This window comes from Sardina pilchardus, chromosome 20, assembly GCF_963854185.1.
Source record: "Sardina pilchardus chromosome 20, fSarPil1.1, whole genome shotgun sequence".
Classification (NCBI taxonomy): Eukaryota; Metazoa; Chordata; class Actinopteri; order Clupeiformes; family Clupeidae; genus Sardina; species Sardina pilchardus.
Genome location: NC_085013.1, coordinates 4,449,182 through 4,467,467, shown reverse-complemented (window position 1 = coordinate 4,467,467; position 18,286 = coordinate 4,449,182). Strand labels below are relative to the sequence as shown.

General features: G+C 47.5%; 2 protein-coding genes across 4 annotated transcripts in view; one reads left to right on the top strand and one right to left on the bottom strand.

The window, feature by feature from the left end:
• Positions 1 to 8,591, top strand: part of fbxo34 (F-box protein 34) — a 20,374-nt gene extending 11,783 nt beyond the window's left edge. For all 3 annotated transcript variants that reach the window (XM_062522907.1, XM_062522905.1, XM_062522906.1), the window contains exon 3: positions 4,724 to 8,591. In XM_062522907.1, the coding sequence (XP_062378891.1) occupies positions 4,724 to 6,932 (2,209 nt within the window). In that variant the 3' untranslated portion in view covers positions 6,933 to 8,591. The remainder of the gene's footprint in view (positions 1 to 4,723) is intronic.
• Positions 8,592 to 10,014: 1,423 nt separating this feature from the next.
• Positions 10,015 to 18,035, bottom strand: atg14 (autophagy related 14). The gene is made up of 10 exons (XM_062522904.1): positions 17,584 to 18,035; positions 16,800 to 16,862; positions 16,658 to 16,700; positions 16,446 to 16,527; positions 15,633 to 15,870; positions 14,629 to 14,858; positions 12,971 to 13,088; positions 12,751 to 12,841; positions 12,371 to 12,456; positions 10,015 to 11,916 (listed from the first exon to the last, which is right to left on the bottom strand). The coding sequence occupies exons 1-10, from the start codon at positions 17,865 to 17,867 to the stop codon at positions 11,616 to 11,618; spliced, it is 1,536 nt and encodes a 511-aa protein (XP_062378888.1). The 5' UTR covers positions 17,868 to 18,035; the 3' UTR covers positions 10,015 to 11,615.
• Between the last annotated feature and the right edge of the window lie 251 nt (positions 18,036 to 18,286).

Here is an 18,286-nt window from a genome sequence, read left to right as displayed (position 1 = left end):
CAGTCATCATCCCTTATGGACTCTTGACCCCACTCTGTGATTGTATTAAAGCAAGGAACGAGACTTCTGTCGTGTGTGTGTGTGTGTGTTTGTGTTTTAGTGTTCGTTCTCCTTCGGACCATAATGTCGCTAAGGAAACTGATAGCAGAAACACACACACACACACACACACACACACACACACACACACACACACACACACACACACACACACACACACACACCTTAGATTGATTTTCCCCTCCTCCTCTGTACTCTGTTTGCAAATATATGCGGAGCCTGAGCTAAAGCCAGAGCTGTTACCTCATCCATAATTATCCCCCCCACCACACACTCTCTCTCACACACACACACAACCACACACACACTTTCTACACGTCCACGTCCATCCACTCCCACCCACCCCCACGGCGCTCGGCTGCCTGTGCGTTCTCAGGCACTGTGCCGCGCCTGCCTGCCTGCCCCTCTGCCTGCTGCTCTGCCTGCCTGTGTGGGGAACACATGTAGAGGCGCGTGCCGAGGGCCCAGATGCAGGAAGAACACAGTGTTACAGAATAATTGGAGCCGAGGCTCCGCGATAGTGACTTCATCCCTTTTTTTTCCGTTCTGTTGCTTGTTCTGACTTCTCCCTGCCCCCCCCCCCCACTCCAACCCTTTCCCCCCATGTTGGACAGGTTCCCTGGCTGGCCTCCTACAGGGGGGTGGGAGTCACAGCGGGTGGAGAGAGGGAGAGGGCGAGGGGAATCGGGAGAAGGGATCGAGTTAATAATCGAAGCAGCGCAAGAGTCGGTTTGATGAGGTCATCTCCGCTTAGCTCTCCGTTGCCTGACTTTGCTTGTCCAGGGCTGCAGCATCTGTCTGTGTTTTTTTTTTTGCCTCGTTGATTGTTTGTCTTTTACATAATGCCCCGTCACGCAACTCCCCCACCCTTTTGCCCCACTCTGCACCCCCCTGTCTCATGCTTCAGTTCCTATTTGCTCTGACACATGTTTTGGTCTCTATTTGTGAGGTGAGTGAGGTTTCTAGGGGTTCACGGGAGGGAGGGGCGGGATTGGGAAATTGCTAGTGGAGGAGAAAGGGGGAGAGGCGACTGGTGAACGCATAGAAAGCGAAGCAGCGGCAGGATGGAGAGGTACTTAGAAAAATACAAGAAATAAACAAGTTTGAAATGGACGAGGAATTAAGAAGGTTAGCTGGGCGGACAGAAGCAAACAAAGATGGAGAATGGGGGGGTGTGGGAGAGGGAGAGATGTGATCTGGGTGGGCCTGCTTGCGGTTGCCAGGTTGAGTAATGGGTAAAACGGAGCAGCTCCGGGCCGGCCAGCTCTGGACGGGAACATGTCCAGCGGTGCCGAGACCCGGTCCATCACAGCGGCGCTGCTGCTGCTGCATGCAGGGCCTCTCAGAAAAAGGCCCGTGCTCTGACCCGACCCGGTGCTGATTTGCGGTCATCAAATGTTCATTAGTGTGTCGCAACACGTGTCAAGCATATGGTGTGTGAAGAGAGCACAGTTCCCTTTGAACGCCGTGGAAATATGCAAACAACTGCGGTTGTGTCGCGCATTGACCTCCTTTTTTTGTGCCGCTTCTGAGCGCACACAAACACGCCAACCTCCAAATGGGGTGAATTCTTGTGGCTAAAAAAAAAAAAGAAAAATCTTGACCCTTAAACACAATCACGCACACACTCTTGAAGTCCTAATAGCTCAGCTCTAGTGATCAGCGTTCACGTGCTACTGTAGTAAGGCACAGGGCAAGTCTGAGGGATTACTCTCGCTGCTTTAAGCTGACTTTTTCTTTTCTTTTTTTCTGCCTCCCTTTTGAGGCATGGAAAAGCACTGGTTTGACCCAGAGGGCCCCTAGAAAGAATCTCTGTGTGTGTGTGTACACACACTGTACAGGCTCAAGCAAGCTGGCAAGCATAGGAAGTCAGGGTGAGGACTTGTGCCAGGAAATGCAAGTCTTGTCTCCATGGAGACGCAAGCCACTGCCGGCGCGGCATGCTCGCTTGTTGCCCCACTTTGGGGTTTCGTGTTGTTTTTTTTCTGTTCTACCTCAATAATGGCAAAACGACAATGTCATCGAGGCTCAATAAACTGCTTATTTCTGCTTATTCTGGAAATTTGAGCGGTGTCTTGGCTCTGTGTGTGTGTCTGTGTGTCCAAGAGGCTCTGTGAGTGAGTGTGAATCTGTGTGTGTGTGTGTGTTTCGGGGGGTGGCGGGGTTGTTTGTTGGCCTTCCAAGGACGCACCAACTGGCCACACTCTCCTTGTGGCATGCAATTTTCCATGACTGGTGCTGGATGCCCAATGGGAGACCACAGCCCCTCAAAGCCACCCACCCACCCACTAATTTGTGTGTGTCTGTGTGTGTGTGCGCGCCCCTCGTGACTTGCCCCTGAATAACTTGTCCTCACACACATTCAGACACACACTTTGAAGAATGCCATCCCTGATTTGGTCACGTGAGATTGCCCCCCTCCTCCTCTCTCTCCTGTCCCCATTATTAGGATCTGCAGAGGAGGAATGCCTTATAAGCACTTCAGTCTGCCTGCTGCAAGCCAGGGCTGTCTCTCACTGACACACACACACACACACACACACACACACTTTCTCTCTCTCTAATACACACACTCTGTCACACACTCAAACTTATGCACATGTACAGTTGCATAGTGTGTGGGAGGGAAAGATGAAGTGTGTATGTGTGTATATATCGATGTCCATTGCACGCTGTCTTTGTGTGTGTCAGAGATGCGTACTTGTTAGAATGCTTTAGGTTGTGTGCCAGTGAGGAATAGGCTTGTTAGCACCCTGTGGTTGACTATGCATGTTAGCATACATGCTAAGTCATTGTCATTGGTTTGCGTATAGTCATTACTGATTAACGGCAATGTTCGTTGGTGTAGCGATAAGGATGGAGATCATCCACACTGTCAAGTGTCCTAACTAACTAGTGAGTGAAGCCATGTGAACTGCACAGTTGAACTCTTGTTTACACAATTCAGAAGCATACCAGTAGCATTATACTGCATTAATGATGAACCGTCTAAGAAACCGTAGCAGACAGACAAATATAGCTCATGCAGTTCTTAGTTGATTTGGTTATTAATAGGACACAACAACCATAGTACATGTAAAAGAACTTGTACATTTGGGAGGCCCTCACTCATATTCTCATGTGCTTGTCCGTGTGAAAGTGTGCCCATGTGTGTAAGTGTAAATGCACGTGGTAAGGAAGTGATTGTGTAAGAGCCCAGCTGTGTCTAGCCGTGTGTGTGTGTGTGTGTGTGTGTGTGTGTGTGTGTGTGTGTGTGTGTGTGGGGGGTGAAGAACAGGAGGGCCTTTTGTGAGCCATTAGCAGGTTTAGTGTGACTTCTCTCATCTCCAAGACATGTGCAAGAGAGAAACACTGGGAGAGTGGAGGAGAGAAAGAAGGGAAAAAAAGTGTGTGTGGTAGTAGTAGGAAGGGGTGTGTGTGTGTGGGGGGGGTGGGGGGGGGGGGGGGGGGGGGGGGGGATCTACTTGGCCGTGTTCTCATGTAATGCTGAAATCCAAATTTCAACAAGCCTTAACTGGATGGTTTTTATAAGGGCTGATTTCATCATATTATGCTATATTGCATTACACTGCGGTTACATGTCTTGCATAATGATCTGCCTGCCTCTGGAACTGATCAGAGACGTCTCATCTAAGCGCCCTATACGTTTCCCCCTTCGAAAACAAATGATGTAGAAACGTGTAGGGAATTTGTAGAAGAGCACACATATTCCACTCCAATTCTCCACGCAGGCTTTACTAGGAGCTCCAGTATTTCCTACTGTGTGGGTTGAGCATGAAGCTGCATGTACTGTAAGTGCAGAAGGGAATGGGTGAGTGGGTGGGTGTAGGAGGAGGAGGAGGAGGAGGAGGAGGAGATGGCTTTTGGCTGGAGAGAACGAGACATTTGGGTATGGGGGCGTCCACAGCGCCCCTCAGGCACTAGTCCTGTTCCCCCTCCGTCCGGGGCGAAGCCATCAATCTGTCTCCGTATTCCAGCCAACTGCTCCTGTAGGCATGCTGCTCGAAGCGCACCAGCTAGATTGACACTTGTAAAGCTCGCTTCGAATTACTGTGGCGTGCACACAGCCTGTGTTTTAGTATAATTAGCGATTACAGTATTTGCTGTGAAAGAGTGTGGTTGGCTTTTGGAGCCGTGGGTGGTTCCTTATTGCCACCCGATTCCAGTAAGTCAGCGTGATGTTGGGTAGCAAGGCATTTAAGCAGTAGTTTTGCAGCTTATTATATTATGGAAATACTACTAGTATTCTCTTCCTTGTACAGACATGGCATTACATTGAGCCCACATTAAAAAAAAAGAAAATCATTCCCAGAGTTTATTTTCTCACCATCACACTCACCATTCAGACTCTGACTTAAGTGTTTTATGCCCACAGTGCATAACTTTGGGAGAATAAAGGGCAACCTACTGTCTACAACTTTTTTTGATTGACCTTCTAAAGCCCATAAGAAAATAATATGATCTAGAAAAGTTAATCCTTAGATCTTAATCCTCAAGACTTCTGAGTAATCCATAGTTTGCATTTTGTTGATCACATTGTTTCTGTTTGTGGAGTTCACATTGTTTCCGTTTGTGGAGTTCTCTTTATTTTGATTATGTGGTGTTTATGAATACTATCCTAATTCTGTGTTTGTGTCCCCCCCCCTTGCTGTTTTGTGTGCAGGTTAGCAAGCATGCACCTCAAGCCATACCCCAACCCCCAGAAGAAGGAGTCTGTGGTGGAGGGCCCCTGCGGCCTGCACGTGGACCAGCAGGGGGCGCTCAAGCCTGAGTGGGGCTTGCGCACGCCCTGCCCTCTGGTGGCCTCCCCTGGCGGCGGTACAGCCAACCGCTGTCCACTGAGCGTCCTCTCCACCAACACACTCAACTCTTCCTCCTCCTCTGCCAACACCACAAACACCACCACCAACAGCAACAACAACAAACTGAGCAGCTCCTGGGCAGCACGAAAGGGCAAAGGGAACCCTCCTGTGCCTGCTAAGGTGGCCCTGACGAGCTCCCTACTGCTCCTGGCTACCCCTGCGGGGCTGGAGAATGAAGCTTCGCTGCGGATATACCAGAGCGAGGATGGCGACGGGCCCCTGGACATCTGGGCGGTCATCAAGCCAGGCAACACCAAGGAGAAGATCGCCATCTTTGCCGGTCGGCAGCGCGGGAGGTCGAACGACGGCGGTGTTGGCGGCGGGGTGGGCGACTCTGCCCCGGTGGGAGAGGGAGGTCAACAGGATACCCGCTTGACGTGCTCGATGAAGAGCAAGGGCTGCTGGGGTGAGGGCGGCTCGTTGGCCAAGCGTCGGAGGCTGGGCAAAATGGACAAATCGAAAGGCCCAGACATCCAGAGACCGCAGAATCCAGGGAGACCACCTCCTCCAGTCCCCATAAGCGAGACGCAAGCTCACCCTGCCGACGAGTCGGAGGAGGGATCGCCTCAAGTGGAAGGGGAGGAAGGGGGCAGGATGGTCTCTGTGGTGGAAATGGTGGCCTTACTGGAGCAGTTGGCGAATGGCGACCAACACATGGACTCCAAGCCTGTTTCTCGCAATTCCAGCACAATCTCGCTGCCAAAACCCCCCCTGCTCGTGCCGGAGTCCAAAGTGGTGGAGGCGGTGGATGGTCAGGAGGAGCCGGAGAGCGTGCGGGTGCAGGACATGGTGGCCCGGCTGGAGTCGGAGTGCCTGAAAAGGCAGAGCTCTCGCGAGTCGGGCGAGCTTTCGCGCAACAACAGCCTGCGACGCAACGTGGCTCGCGTCCTGCTGGCCGGCTCGGAGCCTTATCAGGCCCCGACGCCGCCAGAATCGCCTGCTGACCGCCAGGTGGACGATCAGCATCTAGTTGAAGGGCCATCAGTGGAGGAGAGCAATCAGCCCAAATCTCAATCTGAGTCCTTGACCTCACCTCTCCCCTGTGAGCCTCCTGTGGTCGTAGAGAGAGTGGACAAGACCAGAGAGGCCCAGCTAGCTCAGGTGGAGTGCAGAGTACTAGATACGAGGAAGAGAGCAGAGAAGGACTTTGAGCGTCTGCAGCCTCCTGCTCCAGAGCTGCCTGGAACAATCGAGGTTGAGGAGCCCATGCCAGGCATGCTGTTCTTCAGACAGTCTCCAGCTCAGCTTCTGTCTGAACGGAGAACGCCCCATCACACAGAGACTATTACCCACCCAAAAATATGCATAACTGTGGACGCCTCCATTCCCCCTAAGCCTCGGGACTCTACCCAATTTGGGGGCTCGTCCAGGATATCAAAAGCGCCGCAGTCGCCTGCACTTGCAGGAAAGGCACAGACTTTGCACACGGGTGCGGACAATGATTGTAGTGATCATGTGACGGCCTTCTCCGCCGGTCCTGACGACGACGGGGAGGAAAGCGACAGCACGGGCCGCGAGGTGGCGTTTCCCCTGCGCCGGCAGGTGTCGCACGAGTTCCTGGAGATGCGCTTCAAGATCCAGCAGCTCCTGGAGCCCCAGCCTTACCTGGCCGTGCTGCCGCACCACGTCCTGGTCCAGATCTTCAGCCTGCTGCCCACCCAGGCCCTGGCCGCCCTCAAGTGCACCTGCCGCTACTTCAAGTCGGTCATCGAGAGCTACGACGTGCGGCCCACCGACTCGCGCTGGGTGTCGGAGCCGCGGTACCGCGACGACCCGTGCAAGCAGTGCAAGAAGCACTACCGGCGGGGCGACGTGTCGCTCTGCCGCTGGCACCACAAGCCCTACTGCCAGGCCATGCCCTACGGCCCCGGATACTGGATGTGCTGTCGGGGGGCCCACAAGGACGCGCCCGGCTGCAACGTGGGCCTCCACGACAACCGCTGGGTGCCCACCTTTCACCGCATGAACATGCCAATCTATAAGAACAGAGAGGGTGATGATGAGGCCTAGAGTGGGGGTGTGTTTGTGTGCATGTATGATGGATGTGTCTGTGTGTGTGTGTGTGTGTGTTCTGGGGAGGGAGGAATGGGATTGGGACAATATATATGGGCAAAGTGCAACAAAAAAAATGAAATCAGTATGCTTTTTATCTGTGAGGGCTGTGTGTGTTTGCATCAATATGTTGCCATATGAGTGTAATAAATTTTGAAAGTAATGATTTTTTTTCTTTTATTTTTATGTGTTCTGGGATGGATGTGTGAGCAGGTTGCTCAAACTCATTAAGGAATCGCTGGATCTTCCCCTCTGTCCCCCCCCCCCCCCCCCCCCTCCTCCCCCCACCTACCCAACCTCCTGTCAATCATGACCAGCTGGCCTATGATAACCCCTCCTCAGGTTGTGGCAGTCGGTCTGCACTTTAAAGTCTGCAAGACTTGCCCACTCCAACGGTTTCCTTAACAGAAACGCTGTGTGGGGCCTGCTTGCTTGAATGAATTGTTGTGGTTTTGTTTGGAACGAGCATTAATTGAACATTGACTAAGTTATATTTGAAAAGAGCATCTCTGTAATGTTTGTCCTGACTGTTCATTTTGATGCATACTGAAGCACCCTGACGCGACACCATTTGTTTCCCAGCTAAGCATTAATATATCTCTCTCTCTCTCTCTCTCTCTCTCTCTCTCTCTCTCTCTCTCTCTCTCTCTCTCTCTCTCTCTCTCTCTCTCTCTCTCTCTCTCTCTCTCTCTCTCTCTCTCTCTCTCTCTCTCTCTCTCTCTCTGTCAGTTTCCTGTACATCTACACACTGGGCATCCCTGAATGCTGTGGGCAAGCGTGTATGGCCATGCACCCTGCTTGCCTTTGTGGCCACACACACACACACACACACACACCAGCCCTACACCCTTCTTTCCTGCTCGGTCCCTCACAGGCTTGGGTGCTTATTCTAGGTTGTGAGAGGGAGGTGGGTGGATGGTTTTCTGAGCTCACCTGTTTACATTGTACAAAGCATCAATCAAACACATCATATATAGATATATCTATCTACTACAGGGTGAAGAATGGTTGCATGTGTATAACTTGAATGCATTTTCTTTTCTGTCGGTTGAAATGGTTTCCTTTTTAAAAAGTTTCTTTTTTATATATATATATATATATCTATATATATCCAGACATAAACTGTCTGTGTATACATACGATCATACAAAAAATTAAAAGAATATTTGAAAGATTGGTGTTTACCATACTTTTACTGTAGGCTTTGCTGACAGGCCATTGAAATGGGCAGGATTGTGACCCCCAGTGCTTTCCATTTCTTACCGAACTTTGTTTTTTTTTTTGCCTTTTTTTAAAAGAACTTAAAAAAAATAATTAGAAGTGTAAGTGTATTTCAGATTCTTTTTTTAAAAGGATTATATTGTATACAGGTTCTCTACTGTTCTCTGCCTCTCGATACATTTTACTGTGGTAAAGTGCATTCATAGAGAGATTTGTCAACGGCTGCTCTTGCCTTTCCTTTAGTGTTCTCTCATATTCTTCCCACAAAGTGTACGTCCTGTATGTACAGTATATAAGATGGACTATATTCTGCAATGGAAGTTGGGAGATGTTGGCCTTAATGGACTTTTATCAAAAGTATTAATGTCAATAAAAGACAGAAATGAAAAAATCAAACCATCTGTGTCCCTGGTGTGTTTACAAATAAAAATGAATTTGTTGGATTTAGAAAGCATAAGGCATTTTGTATCACATTGTCTATAATCTATTGTTTACCCTCATATCAGTTACTCATACTGTTGTGGTACCTGAACTACAGTGTTTTACAATGTTACGAAATGCTTTAATCAACCCACCCATCTCCTGTGCTTCGTGCAGCAGAGCCCCCATGCGATGCTGTGGAATGCCTTTGAAGGAGAGAACTGCTCAGTGCCCCTGTTCAACGTGGCTCTGTTCTAATGTTTTGCATTTGCTGCCCTATTCACATGCCCCTCAGTCATAACATACTTGGTTCAAGTGTGTGAACATAAAAGGCAATGATAATTCATCACAGTTTGGCACTTGAACTCCTGTTATGTCCTTTGTTATGAGACTTTACAAATTACCGTACTTGAACTGTCAGCTACAACTACTGCACCATTCATTAAATGAGTCATCTACTCGCCACCACTCTGTCTGGACACAAGCTTATTTATGACCTCTGACTACGGCAGAGGGAAGGTCCGATGTGGTTTGATCCCTATGGATCTAGCGCAGCGTTACACCTTCATACGACATTTTCCAGGCGGTATATGCCTGTAGCACATCCATACTGAACTTGAGAATGTGACCCTTGCTCTTGCAAGACGCTTAGCACTGGTAAGTCACTGATGTAGGCCATTCTAAGTATTGTTTTGTTGTTATGACTTATTAATTTGGTTGATGCTTTTCTCCAAAGCAATTTACAGACATCCGTTTTAACAGGGCCAGCCTCTCTGGAGTGAGTGGGGCTAATTGCTTTGCTCAAGGTTACAGTGGCGGCAGTTGGGAATCAAACCCACCAGTTTTCTGGCAACTGCATGCTAGACCAGCATAATCACCATGCTCCAAGAGTCTCCCTTGCCCTGAATATCTATGATCCATCCCGCATTAAAACTCACCTGATTGAAATTAGTGTTCTTGAAGTGGCTTTAATCAACTCCACTGGTTGAGGGAAGTACTCAAAAGATGGAAACCGACATGAATCAAGAGCACAGGAGCAGTATTGAGAACCACTGCCCTATATACATGCTGTCAGGTGCCTTTGGGTAATGGTGTCTCCCTGATTTTGATTGGCTGAGCAAAACTAGTTTATTAAATCTAGGCCACAGAGTTCAAATGGGAGGGGGGCGTGTATTGCTGTACATTACTGGAAACCTGGGAAGAACAAGGCTACATTTTCAGTCAAATATGCTCCAAGATCACTTAGTCAAACTAAATATTGCATTCATTGTTGAACTTAACCCAGAAATGTAATTCACTGCATTGTGAGAGATGATGCTATCTAGCAGACTGTGGTTTTGGGAAGTGTCACATTTAACATTCCAATACGCTGAAAATCTTATCTTGACTTCAGGTGGTCTCAAATCTCCAGGCTTTTTTTTATTGAGGAGTGTGGAAAATCAAAACATCAGTCCAAAATGGAGGTCAACACTGCGGCGCTGTGGTGTTGTAACATTACAAAAAGAAAATAAACTATACTGAATATGGGAAACAAACTCACCCACGCCTGACAAACAGTACAGTGTAGTAGGCCATTTGACATCCTGTTAGCAACAAAGTACAACCAGTGCATGTAAGGTTCTCATTTTTTTATGGCAACAAAGACTTAACCATGACATTACCTCATAATGCCTGCCATTTATATGGACAGATCTATATCAATCAAACCCTCAACCCTTAAAAAATAAATCAGGCTTCCTAGTCTGAGATGTAGGTCTTTGCACACAGTCACACAAAAGTACAATATAGCTTTCCATAGTGACATGGACATGACATCTGAATATGCTGTATTCAACAGTTAAGAAACTCACACATTAACTAAGACCACTAAAAGAAACAAGTGTGACATAAGATGACATCTGCTGGCATAGTGGATACTGTACTGATGTCCTACTGTCAGTTTTTTGTCTTTTCCAAGTCACATCTCAAATAACCAAAGGTGCTCATGTCCACTTGTCGGTGATCCGACAGCGGCCGTTTACTTCTCCGAACATTCAGTAGTGGTAGGTCAATAGAAGAGTAAAGCTGTTGATGCGTAAGAGTCATAAGTTGAGGGGCGCATCTCTAAGAGACGATCTGTCTTTACCCCTCTGGGCAAGCTTCCTATGCTTGACATCCTGTCAGGTGACACAAATGCAAGCCAACATACATACGTGCCCCCGCGCGCACACACACACACACACACACACACACACACACGCACACACGCACGCACACACATACACACACACACCATTTAATCTTAAAAAAAAAAAAAAAAGCCACTCCATTTGTTTCCATCCAGCCTCAAAACAGATGTCGTACAGTAAGGACTGTGAGAAATGGGCTGAAAGTTGAGCAGTCTTGTCCTCTCACAGCTCGAGAAGTCCTGCGTTCCCTCAGCCTCTAGGGTTGGGTCTGTGGTATAGCAGGCATTGTCTCCGCTCAGCTGCCGACTGATGAGAACTCAAGAGAGGAGAAAGAGGAGTCGAGGGCTGACAGCTGTGGTGAGAAGAATGCAAAGGGGGCCAACAAACTCCTGTGACCATTTCTCGGCATCCAGTCATGACAACTCCAGTCTTTCTTTCGCATGCTTCTTTGTACAGCCTCAGCCTGACACTGACACTCATTTTTGTGTCAGACGAACCGTGGTGAGAACCATCTCAGTCGGTATTTTTGAAAAAAAACCAAAAAAAAAACACAAGCTCCGTCTTGCCACACATGAACATGCGATCTCAGTTAAAAACAAGACATCCCTTTTTTCCGTTTTAAATCATTGGCCTGTGTGTCATTCTTTCCTCCCAGTGTGCAAGCTGACAGCAGAAGAGAAAGAGAGGCTGACAGACAGATAAAGATAGCAACGCAACACAGAAGTGTGTGGTCTTTTTTGTAGTATTTTTTTTTTTTTTTTTAAGAGTATTTTCTCTCTTTTTTTTGCATAGCTACAGCATCAGCTGATTCGGTGACCCCCTCCGGCTCCGGTCAGCGCTGGCCGGTGTAGGCGCGAAACCAGGAGGTGACGGAGGCGGCGGCCGAGGAGATCATGCCCCCGGCGTTGCCCGCCGGCTGGGACGCCTGCATGGCCGTGCTCTGCGAGAGTTCCATGGGCTGCGAGGGGATGTCGCAGAAGCGCGGGCTGGGCACCGTCTCCCAGTCCGTGCCCAGGTCCGTCTCCTCGTCGCTGGGCGCCTCGTCGCCACTCTCCTCGGCCGGCCCGGCCGCCTCCGGCTCCACGAACTCCATGGACTCCTCCAGGTCAGCGCTGGCCTCAAACGGACCCGTCCTGCGGGACACACCACACACAAAGGATTCGGTACGGCCCAGTTTTAGGGTTAGAGACAGAAGAATTTATTCTCTGCCGTAACAACCCAAGGGGCGGTGGTAGCATAGTGGCTAAGGAGCTGGGCTAGCATGCAGCAGCCAGAAAAGTTGTGGGTTCAATTCCCAGCTTCCACTGTTGTGCCCTTGAGCAAAGCACTTAACCCCGAGTTGCTCCGGGGACAACGGACGTCTGTCAGTCACTTTGGATAAAAGCATCTGCTAAATGACTAAATGTAAAATGTAGGTGACACATCTCCTAAAGTGACAGCGCCGTCTTCACAAGACAGTACTTTTGTAATCTGGGCAAAAATGATACACAACATGAACGAGTGAATTTTCCAAACTGGATTTGTATTTCTGAGGCAGCGAAAACAGACAAGAGAAGACGTGGTAGAGCGAGTCACAGGTTCACTCACCTGCCGAGGTTTTTGTTTTCAGGGGAGACCAGAAACATGATATTCCTCAGGGTGTGATGAGGATGCAGGAGATCACTTTCGACGTGCTACAACAAACAACACGTTGTAACAATATGAAACAGGTGAGCAACAGCAATGCTCCACATGTGGAGTTGTGTTTTATTTATGCACAGACTCTTTTCCCTTTCCTCTGAACACAAAGCCTTAATCTACTGTTAATACACCATGAGGTTGACCAGTTTCTATTCTAACAAGCTTCTCATTAGGCATAAAAACATGAAAATACTTGATTGAAAACTACTTTAATTACTTGACTGAATTGGACTGTGAATAGTGTTCAGAACGCTCATAAATGTGGGATGGGGAGAGCAATGCAATACCTGGGAGAAACAGAGATGCAGGATGTTGGTGTTGAGTTTGGTGAGGGCCCGTGTGAATCTGTAGCGGCTCAAGTTGTCACCACAGAACTCGCTGAACGGAAAACAAATCAGAAGTATACAAGACAGTTGTATTTCAACATAATAAAACACATTTGTGGTAATTATACATGATACATCATTGGCTGGAAAATACCATCATACAAATGTCCTCTGCTCATACCTGTTGCACAGTTTCTTGGGCAGGTTGACGTCCAGAATGTGGGACAGGATGTTGGCCAGCTGGGTGGCGTAGCACAGGGCAGCGCTGATGGTGTGGGCGGGGTTAATGTGATCCAGCTCTGGAGCAGGGGACCAAAGGACGCAGCGTTAGATATGCAGGGCTTAAAGCAATGCACATTTCTGTGCCTGAAGCCATCAGACATTTTTATGAAGATGTCATATTTACTATATTTTCGAAGCCTGAACGCACCGGCTCATGCCTGAATTCAAGCACAGTGCCAGAACACTTCAAGCCCTGGATGAGTCACTGTAAACCACAGCCATAGCTATATTTACTTTAACAGTCAATTCACGGGTTTCATCAGGTGCCTTTCCACAGGTGTATTTAATCAAGTACTATCTGCATTCATAATCAAGCATGATCATGCAAGCATAATCTAAGTGCTTGATTTTCTACACCTGGGGAAAGGGACCTGATGAAACCCATGAATAAACAAGTGATATGATGCAAAATGACAGAACAGAGGGATGTCATCTCTCCTCTCTTATTTGTGACCATTCAAAGCGAAATCAGTCGTTTTGCGCACAACGTTATTTTGAGAAAATCAACAATAACAAACTTCCGGGTTAAAATGTTGAATTTCACGTTTTCGCATAATTCGACTGTATACAGTCTACAGTTTCATATCGTGAACGCATTTCACGGAAAAACATATGTTTTGACTGTTAAACCTGGCGAAGATTCAACACATTTGCTGTCATTCCCGTTGTGCACGTGCCGCTTAAAAAGGTGTTTTCTCCTCTTCTGGCATATCGTGACAGGAGAACCATGTCAACTTTGGATGCGGTTATCTTAGCGATAGTTTGTGTAATACCCTCGATATACATATCGTTGGAAAGCTTAGTTTATGGCCGTTCACGTGAGCACAATAACTTAATTCAGGAAATTTTATCAAAACGACTGGTTCCGCTTTACAGGGTCACATTTGTGCCCTATCAAATTCAAATCGTACTACAGCACTTTTGATGCCTGAGCTGCCATTATATGATGTGTGTATAATGTGTGGAAGCAGAAGAGTTCTTGTGGCTGAACTAGTAGAGGTATGTGGAGAACCAGCAGAAGGTTGTTTTCTCTGGGAGGTGAAATGCCACAGTGAAGAAGTAGTATAACTGGTAAACTGTTTTGCATAAACATGTCTGCTTAACGACTTAACGTGATTAGTGAACCTGAACACAGTTTAGTTTAGAAACTGAAAACCAAACAAATCTGAAGTGCCCTCTACCGCAGAGTAAATGCTCTCAAAATAGCTCTACAGGGATGATTGTGGAAATCATCCTCAGTAACTTTTGTACACCAAAAAGTTTCCTTCCCTTCTACATTACAAGTGAATAACTTGTTTGCTGAGATTTACTGATTACATCACACTTCCTCCCTGAATAGTACCTACTCGTGTTCCTTTCTTTCATTCTTATTGCAAAATACACTTGACAATGGAGAAATACTCAATGACCAGGGACTTTGAAAAGGGCCCAGTCTTACCAAATCCAATATTCTCTACAGTATTCTACACGATAAACAGACAAGATAAAATAGAACAATCATGCCTTCCGGAACACTCCCTAATTCCTTTCCTTATGATGTCTCTGTCTGGTGGGTACCTGGGCCTTGGGTAGTGCTCTTCTCCTCCACCCAGCTGTAGTAGGCGGAACAGTCTCCGTTGCTGGGCAGCGTGACGTGGGGGCCGGTGATGCTGATGCTGGTCTCTCCGTTCTGGTCGTCCCAGATCCAGCGGCCGGACAGGTAGGTGGTCCGGCGCGCCTCTGCCAGCTCGCTCACCGTGCTGGAGGTCAGGGTAAGGTCACTCTCTGCAGCCACGTCGGCCGGGTCTCTGCAACACGGATTCAGATTTCAGGTCCAGGCTGCAGTTTTCCAACCTGGTGTCATAGCTGCAGTGCTGTTAAAGAACTCCGCAAATAGGCACCGACAAGAGTGCTCGGTCACTTGCAAGGCACAGCAGCGCCAACGTGTTTAACTGGCAACTTGGCAAGCATTAGATAAACAATGGGATTTTACGGAGCAAGATGTGAGTTGTTGTGAAAGTGGTGGTGAATTTCAAGGGGGTTGACTACTTTTGCAATACACTGTATATTCTTTATTCTTTTTTTAATTAAGGATCTCCCACTTTTAATGCAAATGTGCTATGTCTCACCTACTTATTCAACTTGAAATATACCAATAAAAAAACAGACAGCATGACATCAGCCATATTGGAGCCAGATACTTTGCAGCAACAGCCACAACACATGAAAAGCCCAGAATTTACCATTTTTGGTTAGATCTACATTTAGTTTGTTCACGTGGCTTCAGTTTTGACTGAGAATACACTCTTTTCTTTTTAAAGCCAATGGAACATATAATCCACCTAGCACTCTTGTGTATAGTGTGTGTTTGTGTGCGTGTGTGTGTGTATCCATCCTCCTCTTTACCTGCTGCCCTGCTTCTCCTCCTGCATGGAGAATGGGTGTGTGTGTGTGTGTGTGTGTGTGTGTGTGTGTGTGTGTGTGTGTGTTCGTCCTCGGCCTCACCTGCTGCCCTTCTTCTCCTCCTGCATGGAGAGGGCGTGTGTGTGTGTGTGTGTGTGTGTGTTCATCCTCGTCCTCACCTGCTGCCCTGCTTCTCCTCCTGCATGGAGAAGATGTGTGTGATGAGCTCCAGGATGTGCCCCCGCCGCACCTCGGCCAGCGCCTCCAGCCGGCCCTGTAGCTCGCGGCCCCGCCTCTCCAGCAGCTCAGCCAGCCGCCGGTTGTGCCGCTCGATCTTGTCCCGCTTCTCCTGGTGCCGGCTGGCCCGTCGCTGCAGTCGCTGGCTCTCCTCCTGCGAGCGCACCAGCAGGTCTTTACCTGGCCAGCGCAATGTGAGGTGGAGAGGTGGAGAGGAGGGTGATTATGTTGGTCAAGGATAGCAAGGTTGCTTTTTTGGTCCTAAAATATATCATTAGGGAGCCACAAAAAAACCTTTAACTTCAACTTGCAATTATGCTTCATAATTACACCACTTTTCCACAGTTAGTTGCACATTCACACACAAGCGTAAAAATACACAACTGTTTAAAAATACAATCACATATGTACTATGTAAGAGCACGGTGCCAACAGTAACAACAGCCTGTTCATCTTGGCTTTTCCTGGGCTACAACCTCCATGGAGGTGGAGGGGTGTGTGTATGTGTGTGTGTGTGTTTGTGTGTGTGTGTGTGTGTACAGTATGTGTATGTATGTATGTGTGTGTGTGTGTGTGTGTGTGTGTGTGTGTGTGTGTGTGTGTGTGTGTGTGTGTGTGTGTGTTAACCCATTAGACAAACTGTAAACATACAGTATGTAAATCATCATGCAGTGATGCAGACAGAGGCAGATAAGAAAGAGCTACAGGCTGTGTGGCAGGCTATGTCAAGAGAGGGTTAAATATCTATACAGTACCACTCTTTACTTCCTCGTTTCCATTAGATATGACCTCTTTCATCTGTTCGATCTTCATCTTGCAGGACATGATCTTCCATTTCTGAGTCAAAAAACAAAAACAGCACTGTCAACAGTAGCAGCCAAGGGATTATGATCCAGCAACTAATTGGGAAATTCCAGGCCAACGATTCAATGGCCATCTGATCTACAGGTTAAGTGTGTTCACTTACAAGCTGGTCTGCCTGAATCTTCTTGTCCATGGCTTGGATAACTCTGAAACAGACAAAGGTCGAAGAAATTGTTGATTAAAATGTTGAAATTCTGTCTTTTTTTTAAGTACACATTGATATTCAGTGTAGTTTATAGGCCTACCTTTGTTGAAGATTTTCTTTTTCATCTTTGAGCGCTTTTAGTCTTTCCAATTTTTCCTTGTAACTGTGTAGACAGAGGATTTTTTTACACAACTTAACAGGATTGTCATATCGGTAAATGTCTACTACTTCAGCATGTACAAAATTGCCGCCGGTGAGAGAAGGTTGGCGAAAACATTATGACATTCGCAACATCAATGTTTGTAGAACGGCTTTAGTGTTAGTCGAGTCCAAACTCCAAAACATTATACAAGTACATTATGTGCGGGCCTCTCGTTCCCTTGGTTTAATGTCATAACACCATTTAAAATCAACCATAAATTATCTTGAACTACTTGTCAATGTGAAATGTTAGCCTCTGAAGGTACTGCTAAACTGCTGACAGTTCTTCAACTAGACAGCTAACATGAGCTAGCTACATGACTTGTCAACTTCGACTCTTACAAATGTCATGCTGACACAGCTTGACTGGTATTAATATCAATACTTGTGAGATCATGTTTATACGAATATGAACAATCAAAGGGATACAACGACAGAAACCGAAAATGTTACCAAAAGGAAGGGTAGCTTAGCCGAAAACTCTGCTCGCTAGCAAGATTCCCTTTGTTGTAAACACTGTCCAAACAAGCTAACTACCTAGCACGCTACCACCCATTAGCCATGACTGTTTACCAGACCAGTCCGATGTGCTGTGGTACGTTTCACTGACATTTTACCGTGTTGACCGAATACATATTGCAAGAGACAATCTGTATAGAAAAATGCGGCTAACTAATACGCACCGTTCAGGATTTCTACCGTCAAAGTAAATAAAATCGCCACTCTGAATACATCGGGCACAGGTCAGTCTACGTCGAGCTGTGTTACAGAGAGGGCACCGCTCAACAGCCACATAGAGACCCTCGGCATCGTCCACCGATTCCACCATCAGAGATCCTGGCGATGGCACTGCAGTCGATGGGGACGGGTGATGCGGTCGAGGAGGTAGTCGGGCCCCAGGCATTCCCCCTAAAGTCCCCTCAACAGGGCCGACTGCGCCGAGTTCTTTTGCTGAGGGGGATGCCATTGTACCGGCGTTTATCTGTGGTATGGACCTCGAAAAGACTCAAAGTCCTCTCCCAGCATAATTGGAGATATGAAATAACGACTGGGAACACAGCCAGTCCAATTCCTGCCGTTAAGCAGGTCAGAAATTATTTGTCACTGTTCAGCTTTACCTCCTGCGGACCACGTGATTAACTTTGTTTGTGTATGTATGGTCACGTGGAAAAGCAAAAGCGTCAACTAAAAGTGGAGAGTGCGTCAGTTACGTAATGCTCTATTTCCACCAATGGGGAGCACGGACATGCTTTCAACCCCAGAAAACTAGCCTGGGAATATTCATAAACGATACAAACTTTGGTAACATGTAACCATAAACTGCTTAAACTCAAAATATTTAGTAAAAGGACGAAAATTGAGCCATCCACTTAATTGTGTTTCGCA

Coding starts and splice junctions, on each gene's coding strand:
- atg14 (XM_062522904.1), bottom strand. CDS start 17,867: ATGGCATCCCCCTCAGCAAAAGAACTCGGCGCAGTCGGCCCTGTTGAG. Junction 16,863..17,583: donor GACGGTAGAAATCCTGAACG/GTGCGTATTAGT, acceptor CTGTCTACACAG/TTACAAGGAAAAATTGGAAA. Junction 12,457..12,750: donor TGCATCTCTGTTTCTCCCAG/GTATTGCATTGC, acceptor TGTTTGTTGTAG/CACGTCGAAAGTGATCTCCT.